The 8553-nt window shown below is 37.2% G+C and overlaps 2 protein-coding genes and 1 long non-coding RNA gene across 5 annotated transcripts in view; 2 read left to right on the top strand and 1 right to left on the bottom strand.

Annotated features, from left to right (window-relative positions):
• Positions 1 to 678: 678 nt before the first annotated feature.
• LOC111811851 lies at positions 679 to 1942 on the top strand. 2 transcript variants are annotated; one of them, XR_002817611.1, is made up of 4 exons: positions 679 to 774; positions 878 to 948; positions 1458 to 1568; positions 1675 to 1942. It is a non-coding gene; the product is annotated as an uncharacterized LOC111811851 (long non-coding RNA). The 2 variants fall into 2 exon arrangements; XR_002817612.1 differs by lacking the exon at positions 878 to 948 and having other exon boundaries at positions 684 to 774; positions 1675 to 1917.
• A 991-nt stretch (positions 1943 to 2933) lies between these two features.
• LOC111811834 (protein translation factor SUI1 homolog 2-like) lies at positions 2934 to 5272 on the top strand. 2 transcript variants are annotated; one of them, XM_023698876.1, is made up of 6 exons: positions 2934 to 3029; positions 3133 to 3203; positions 3713 to 3823; positions 3930 to 4135; positions 4779 to 4832; positions 4924 to 5272. In XM_023698876.1, exons 3-6 carry the CDS (start codon positions 3787 to 3789, stop codon positions 4966 to 4968), a joined length of 342 nt encoding a protein of 113 aa, XP_023554644.1. In that variant the 5' UTR covers positions 2934 to 3029; positions 3133 to 3203; positions 3713 to 3786; the 3' UTR covers positions 4969 to 5272. The 2 variants fall into 2 exon arrangements, with proteins under 2 accessions (XP_023554644.1, XP_023554645.1); XM_023698877.1 differs by lacking the exon at positions 3133 to 3203 and having other exon boundaries at positions 2941 to 3029.
• A 2564-nt stretch (positions 5273 to 7836) lies between these two features.
• LOC111811655 (homeobox-leucine zipper protein HDG2-like) overlaps positions 7837 to 8553 on the bottom strand; it is a 4703-nt gene continuing 3986 nt past the window's right edge. Inside the window, exon 11 of the mRNA XM_023698635.1 lies at positions 7837 to 8518. Coding sequence (XP_023554403.1) covers positions 8144 to 8518 — 375 coding nt within the window. The 3' untranslated portion in view covers positions 7837 to 8143. The remainder of the gene's footprint in view (positions 8519 to 8553) is intronic.

Genomic DNA, 8553 nt, shown 5'->3' with positions numbered 1-8553 from the left:
TAATAATAATTGTTTTTAATGGATAAAAGATAATAGAATTAATAAAAGTAAATATTAATCAGAGTGAAAATATTTCCTTCTCCTTTTCTCCATCTCATCTTTCTCTCCTTTTAATATCTTAATTTTATAGGTATATCAATAGATATTGATATAAAGTTGTTTTTAGATGCGGTAATTAATGTATGAATTCTTTTAATGTTTTATGAATTTTTATAAAAGATATAAAAAATATAAGATTATTCTATATTCAATCTCTTCCTTTATTTGCCGAATTTTTTTGTTATTAAGAAAAGTAATACAATTAATCGAAAACTGAGCGGTCTGTGACGGAACTCGATTTTTATTCAAAACTGATGCCATGCCGACAACGAACACACTCCATAAAGACCAACAATGTTCTGGCGTTGACTATTTGGTCTAATGGGATTCGGTGGGCCCCTTAAAAGGAAGCGTTAAAGTGTGAGTGAGAGTAGACAATTATCCCTCTCTTCACGGGAACGGATGGTCCTAAACTCCGTTCCACGCAATAATCCAGGTAAGATTAAAAGAACCCGAGTGACGTCGTTTTGGTGAGACATTCATGAGCCGTTAGATCAACTAGAATCTCTCATCTCCACCGTTAAAAAATAAATAGAAGAAAATCCGAAACCGACTATTATACTTGGAGGTTTGCGTGGCTTCTAATTTCCCTCTCCCGCGTATAACAACTTCATTTTGACTGGTTGGCCTTATTTTCACGTCTCTTCGTCTCCCAATTCACACATTTTTCTCCTGGTAAATCCTTGTTTATCGCTCTCGCTTTCCTTCTCATTCATCCATAATTTCATTCTTTTTGTTCCCTTCTTTCACTAATTTCTTCTTCATCCTTCTGGGTTAGGGTTTCTTTTTGTGCCTGCGTTGTCTTTTCTGTTCTTGTATCGAATCGCAGCATCCGTTTGTTTTCTGCGTGTAAGTGTTTTGATGTTTTCTGTCTTTTGTTTAATTTATTCGCATTATTTTCATTCTCGGAGTGAGCTGCTTATGGATTGTGTGTTTTTTCGGTGTTCTTGGCTAGACAAGATGATTTCCATTTAATTTTAAGAAATGAAGGGTTTAGATATGCTTTAGGTTATGAAGACATGATTGGTTGGTTATCTCATTTGGGAAGAGTTGCTGATTAATGATTGTTTTTCCTTAAATTGTTTGTTTCCTTTTAGATCGTTTAATTTTCTTCAATTTGTTTGGTCCTTGATTTGGAGAAAAGAAACAAGTAGTGCTGTAAAAGACCCTCAACTTTGATTTTTTATTCATAATCTACGTTTTAATGTACTTGAATCTTGTTTAAGAAGTGGATGTGGGCTGTGGGGATCAAGTGGAACAAAGACTGAAAGCAGGACTTGGGGCATGGATGAGGGGTGGATTATACCTTTTATTTTGAACACAGTGGGTTTCATATCTGGATCTGTTATGTTTTGCAGTTTTGAGCAGCTTAATTGAGAGCCCATAATTTATTTGCTGGTTACCTGTGTTCTACTCCGGACAGCAAAGTTTCATGTCTGAATTCAACGTGCAGATTCCATCTGCTTTTGGTAGCTTCACAAGCCCCTGTTCTTGGTTTTTACTTTTTATTGTGTTGTACTGCATAAGAAGCCTTTATGTTCATTTTAAAGATAATTAATTTTGTTTGATGGTTAGACCCATTTGCTGATGCAAATGCTGAGGACTCGGGAGCCGGGGGAAAAGAGTATGTTCATGTGCGCATACAGCAACGTAACGGGAGAAAAAGTCTGACTACTGTCCAAGGATTGAAGAAGGAATTTAGTTATAACAAGATTCTTAAGGACCTGAAGAAGGAATTCTGCTGTAATGGCACAGTTGTGCAAGATCCTGAGCTGGGCCAGGTATTGTTCTCCCACCCTACATGATTTGTATGGGAGAGCTAGGCCAGCGGCTTACTCTCCCTCACTAGCTTCCCTCCTTCCACTCTTGTGTAAATAAGGCTTTAGCTGTCAGTTGGTTTCTTTATAAAGGTGTGAGATCCCCGTTAGTTGGAGAGGAGAACAAAGCATTCCTTATAAGGATGTGAAAACCTCTCCATAACAGACGTGTTTTGTGAGATTGACGGTGATTGATAATGAGCCAAAACTGACAATATTTGTTAGTGGTGGGCTTGGGCGGTTACAAATGGTATCAAAGTTAGACATCAGGCTGTATGCTAGTAAGGATGCTAGCCCCTAAGGGGGATGGATTGTGAGATCCCACATTAGTTGGAGAGNTAATAATAATTGTTTTTAATGGATAAAAGATAATAGAATTAATAAAAGTAAATATTAATCAGAGTGAAAATATTTCCTTCTCCTTTTCTCCATCTCATCTTTCTCTCCTTTTAATATCTTAATTTTATAGGTATATCAATAGATATTGATATAAAGTTGTTTTTAGATGCGGTAATTAATGTATGAATTCTTTTAATGTTTTATGAATTTTTATAAAAGATATAAAAAATATAAGATTATTCTATATTCAATCTCTTCCTTTATTTGCCGAATTTTTTTGTTATTAAGAAAAGTAATACAATTAATCGAAAACTGAGCGGTCTGTGACGGAACTCGATTTTTATTCAAAACTGATGCCATGCCGACAACGAACACACTCCATAAAGACCAACAATGTTCTGGCGTTGACTATTTGGTCTAATGGGATTCGGTGGGCCCCTTAAAAGGAAGCGTTAAAGTGTGAGTGAGAGTAGACAATTATCCCTCTCTTCACGGGAACGGATGGTCCTAAACTCCGTTCCACGCAATAATCCAGGTAAGATTAAAAGAACCCGAGTGACGTCGTTTTGGTGAGACATTCATGAGCCGTTAGATCAACTAGAATCTCTCATCTCCACCGTTAAAAAATAAATAGAAGAAAATCCGAAACCGACTATTATACTTGGAGGTTTGCGTGGCTTCTAATTTCCCTCTCCCGCGTATAACAACTTCATTTTGACTGGTTGGCCTTATTTTCACGTCTCTTCGTCTCCCAATTCACACATTTTTCTCCTGGTAAATCCTTGTTTATCGCTCTCGCTTTCCTTCTCATTCATCCATAATTTCATTCTTTTTGTTCCCTTCTTTCACTAATTTCTTCTTCATCCTTCTGGGTTAGGGTTTCTTTTTGTGCCTGCGTTGTCTTTTCTGTTCTTGTATCGAATCGCAGCATCCGTTTGTTTTCTGCGTGTAAGTGTTTTGATGTTTTCTGTCTTTTGTTTAATTTATTCGCATTATTTTCATTCTCGGAGTGAGCTGCTTATGGATTGTGTGTTTTTTCGGTGTTCTTGGCTAGACAAGATGATTTCCATTTAATTTTAAGAAATGAAGGGTTTAGATATGCTTTAGGTTATGAAGACATGATTGGTTGGTTATCTCATTTGGGAAGAGTTGCTGATTAATGATTGTTTTTCCTTAAATTGTTTGTTTCCTTTTAGATCGTTTAATTTTCTTCAATTTGTTTGGTCCTTGATTTGGAGAAAAGAAACAAGTAGTGCTGTAAAAGACCCTCAACTTTGATTTTTTATTCATAATCTACGTTTTAATGTACTTGAATCTTGTTTAAGAAGTGGATGTGGGCTGTGGGGATCAAGTGGAACAAAGACTGAAAGCAGGACTTGGGGCATGGATGAGGGGTGGATTATACCTTTTATTTTGAACACAGTGGGTTTCATATCTGGATCTGTTATGTTTTGCAGTTTTGAGCAGCTTAATTGAGAGCCCATAATTTATTTGCTGGTTACCTGTGTTCTACTCCGGACAGCAAAGTTTCATGTCTGAATTCAACGTGCAGATTCCATCTGCTTTTGGTAGCTTCACAAGCCCCTGTTCTTGGTTTTTACTTTTTATTGTGTTGTACTGCATAAGAAGCCTTTATGTTCATTTTAAAGATAATTAATTTTGTTTGATGGTTAGACCCATTTGCTGATGCAAATGCTGAGGACTCGGGAGCCGGGGGAAAAGAGTATGTTCATGTGCGCATACAGCAACGTAACGGGAGAAAAAGTCTGACTACTGTCCAAGGATTGAAGAAGGAATTTAGTTATAACAAGATTCTTAAGGACCTGAAGAAGGAATTCTGCTGTAATGGCACAGTTGTGCAAGATCCTGAGCTGGGCCAGGTATTGTTCTCCCACCCTACATGATTTGTATGGGAGAGCTAGGCCAGCGGCTTACTCTCCCTCACTAGCTTCCCTCCTTCCACTCTTGTGTAAATAAGGCTTTAGCTGTCAGTTGGTTTCTTTATAAAGGTGTGAGATCCCCGTTAGTTGGAGAGGAGAACAAAGCATTCCTTATAAGGATGTGAAAACCTCTCCATAACAGACGTGTTTTGTGAGATTGACGGTGATTGATAATGAGCCAAAACTGACAATATTTGTTAGTGGTGGGCTTGGGCGGTTACAAATGGTATCAAAGTTAGACATCAGGCTGTATGCTAGTAAGGATGCTAGCCCCTAAGGGGGATGGATTGTGAGATCCCACATTAGTTGGAGAGGGGAACGAAACATTCCTTATAAGGGTGTGGAAACCTCTCCCTAGCATACACATTTTAAAATCGTGAAGCTGACAACGATACGTAACGGGCCAAAGCGGACAATATCTATTAGCGTGGACTGTTACAAAAGCTGCGGGCGGGGATGTTTATGGGTTGTGGATTGGTAAAACATGAAGTAGAATTTAGAGGGGTGCTATTGGTACTTAACATACAACACGACAGGCATACCATGCCAACCAATAACATCATTTGTAATGGTTACCCTGCAGGTTATACAACTTCAGGGAGACCAAAGAAAGAATGTGTCTACCTTCCTTGTGCAGGTAATGGTAGACTGTTTATTCTAAGTGGCCACTAATATTTACTCGGTTATCATTTTTTATATACACTCTTCTCTGTTTTCGGCATTGATAGGCTGGCATTGTGAAGAAGGAAAATATCAAGATTCACGGATTTTAAAGAGCCTCAAGATTGAATTCTATTACTGTTTACAGCAGCTGTAAGTGATAGTAGTGGACACAACTTAACTATTTGTAGAACGTAGGAGTGCTTGCTACAACTCTGGAGAAATGTACGTTTGCTATGCTTTGTTATGCAGACCAAGTTACGTATTACTGGACCCTTTTAGTTGATTACATGTTCCCTGCTTTCTCATCTCAGCGCCAAGTTTAGACCTGTTTTTTCTAATTTGTTTGTAACATGATCCAGATATTATATGTGTAGAGCATTGTTCATTCATGAGTCCTTCAAATCTAACTCAATATCCATGATACAATCTCTCTCTCTCTCTCTCTCTATATATATATATATCTATGTATGTATATGTATGCTTAATTTTAAAAAAATTAAATGGTTATTAAACGAAACTTAAATAATTTAAGATTCGAAAATAAAAAAAAAGTTTGAGTGGTTCATATGAATAGAAGAAACGCAACAAGAAAAATTGACCTAAAGTCTCTTTCCCTATCTAAGAAGTTATTGACTGAAAAGAAGAATATATGCCGTCCATTCATCAATCAACAAGCTTTAAACTTCCATGTGAAAACGTTACTTTTGTGCCTTTTTTTTTTTCTTTCTTTTCTTAGTACCATTTTTTTTTAGGTCCAAACCTTTTATCTTTTCAAAGATGTTTGAATAAATTCAATCACACCATTTGTAGATATTGCATGTTTCGACCCGTTACATATTGTTGTCAGTCTCGTGATTCTAAAATGTGTCTACTAGAGAGAGGTTTTCACAGCTGTAAGAAATGTTTTGTTCCCCACGCCCTACATAATCAGATAATAAATATTTGACTGATTTTTCTTTTTTCTTCTCTTGGACTTGATGTTCCAACAAGAAAACAAAAATTGTGTTGATTTTTCTTCTCTTGGACTTGATGTTCCAACAAGAAAACAAAAATTGTGTTGAACATTAAATATTATTCGATGGACCGAAGTGACACAGACTTATATAATATTGATTGATTATATTTTTTCCTCTTATAATTATAAATTATAATTATTAGATCATATAAAATTACATGTCAGCATTTATTAGACACATGATAAGTTTTGAAAATTTGGTTCCAAGTTCACATGCGATAATCAGAAGTTCTTGAGGCTTGACTTTCAAGTTTGTTGTAAACTAAAATGGCATGAAAATGGCAAAGAAAACCATGATTGTTTGCATGGGTTTGCTTTCATAACTTCAAACATAATCTTGGTTAGGGTTTCAAAAGACTCATCATCTTCTAACTCGTAAATAACTAGATGTTAAAAGAATGAGAAATAGAAATAGAATTGGGATATGATCTTCATTCATGTTTACTACGTTTAAATAGGATACAAACTATCCACTAATACCTAAAAATATAAAAAAAATATATAACAAACCGAAATCTAGTAAATAAATAAAATATCCGGTTAATCCAATCTAAAATAAAATATACTATTAACAACCCAAAATATATCAGATATACTCCTAATTAATTATTAAAATATATCTCTAAGTATCATATCAAGAGAATAATATTGAGTTTGAGAGTTGAATGATTATGATCAAATTACATCTCAGTTGTGGTAACTAATGGCCTTCCACTGGCCTACAAAAAAAAAAATCATGAATTGGGTTTCAAAATTACTGGTAGGTAAATTAGTTATTTTGACCGAGAGGTAAGAAGAAAGAAGAGAGAAATTACCGTGGAGCCACTGATCATGGTGCTGCGATCATCAAACCTCGGATTTACATGGGATAAAGTTAAATTATGTGCTGACTTTTGTACTGTGAATGGGAGAAGTAGCCGTGTCCTCTAAGGCATCATCATCATCCTCAAAAATTGCTTTCCCAACAGAATTAGGATCCCAAGAACAGCTCCCAGTGCTCGAACATACAGCATTTTCCGGCGAGGAATAATCCACCAAGTAATCAGTCCAACCACTCTGTTCTTGCTGTTGAGCTCCGGCGGAGGAATCTTCCAGCGGGGGATCAACACCGTCAGCGGCGGCGTTCTTCTCCATGAAAAGAAGAGAGGAGGGATAGAGATGAGAGTTTGGTGAAAAAATGGAGGAAAAAGGGTCGTCCATGAGGTTGAATCGGTGGTGTGGGCCAGTGGGGAAGTTAAAACTAACTGTTCTTCCAACAGGAACAAAAATGACATAAATGCTAAGGCCAAGGGCGTTGACCTTTGTGGATTTTAGATTACATATTATAACTTTGACTTCTTCCCCACTAATTCTGCCGACCACCTTCCCTTGGACTTCTAAATTTCAGCCCACTTTAACAGTGCCCTGTCTTATTGGGCTACACCCAACTTTGTGTTCAACCCACATTCAAAATTGAAAGTCGGGTTCGATAACAATTTTGTTTATGCGAGTCTTTTCGTTTTGTAGTGTTTGACATAGAGCTCGTTAGCAAGTCTTAGCCTTCCTAGCTAGGCCCATAGGGTGTGTGAGCCTTCTAGGTTCATTTTTTAATATTTTCATAAGCCTATAGGTTCTTTGCGTGTGTGCGAGCTCGAGCGTACTAAACAAATTGACTTGACTTCTCCACATGTAGTGAATTGAGAATTAGAGTGTTTTAAAAATTGAGTGCATACACCCACCACTTAAACTACTTGAACGTAAGCATGAAATCTATTGTTGTACGCGATTCCATTAAATGTAACTTCGAGTTACAACTACCTACAAAGTCTAACATACAGGCACTAACGCATCTCATCCTTCGGTGATGAAAAGTAGTACTGAAATCGAGGTAAGTAGCTAACGCTTTGTATAGATTTCTCTCATTTAAATTCTTAATAAAATTTTAAAAGCAGGACAAGTTTTTCAAGTCCATAGATTGGTGGAATAAAATTTGAAATGAAAAAGTTATATTATAGTTTTATAGGCAATAGGGTATGGGTACCCCACATTGAAAAGAGCATTAAAACAAAGACACCACAGGATTATGCTATAAACAAGTTCAACTCATAAGAACCCTAAAATAATGCCCACAAGCTTAGCTACACAAACAATAATGATAATGGACAAAGTCAATACCCGAACCCCCACCATTAAATCCTTACCTCCATCCTTCTTCTTCGAGGTGCGTTCTTGACTTCTTCCCTCTCTGCTAATTGAATTCATTCAAACCCCATTGAGTTGAGGGTGAGGGCTCACTGATTCTCGCATGACAAAGAGGCTTTGATCCTCTCAACGGTACAGGCAATCAGATTGTTGACTGTTGCGACTGACCCAAGAGAAAGTTTAGCTGTCGGAACCGAGTCCACCAAAATCTGAAATGCAACTGTTAAAAGCGACCCGCCCGACCCATGTTCCGCCACGCCATTAGCGCCGCCGTCCGACGTGGTGCTTCCGTCGGGAAGAATGGCAAATCCAGACGGGAGAAGGGCGACATAATCGGGATCTCCACCGTTTAGCACCACGTTGATGGCCACAATGTCCACCGGCGCATACACCACAAACGAGGCTGTTTGATCTGTGCTGCTCTCTTGTAATATCAACATGTTGCTTTGGCTTGAATTTGCGCTCTAAATTTTACACCAAAAAAAAAAAAAAAAAGCTA

The sequence above is a fragment of the Cucurbita pepo genome, chromosome LG15, assembly GCF_002806865.2.
Source record: "Cucurbita pepo subsp. pepo cultivar mu-cu-16 chromosome LG15, ASM280686v2, whole genome shotgun sequence".
Classification (NCBI taxonomy): Eukaryota; Viridiplantae; Streptophyta; class Magnoliopsida; order Cucurbitales; family Cucurbitaceae; genus Cucurbita; species Cucurbita pepo.
This window is presented reverse-complemented; position numbering and strand designations above follow the sequence as displayed.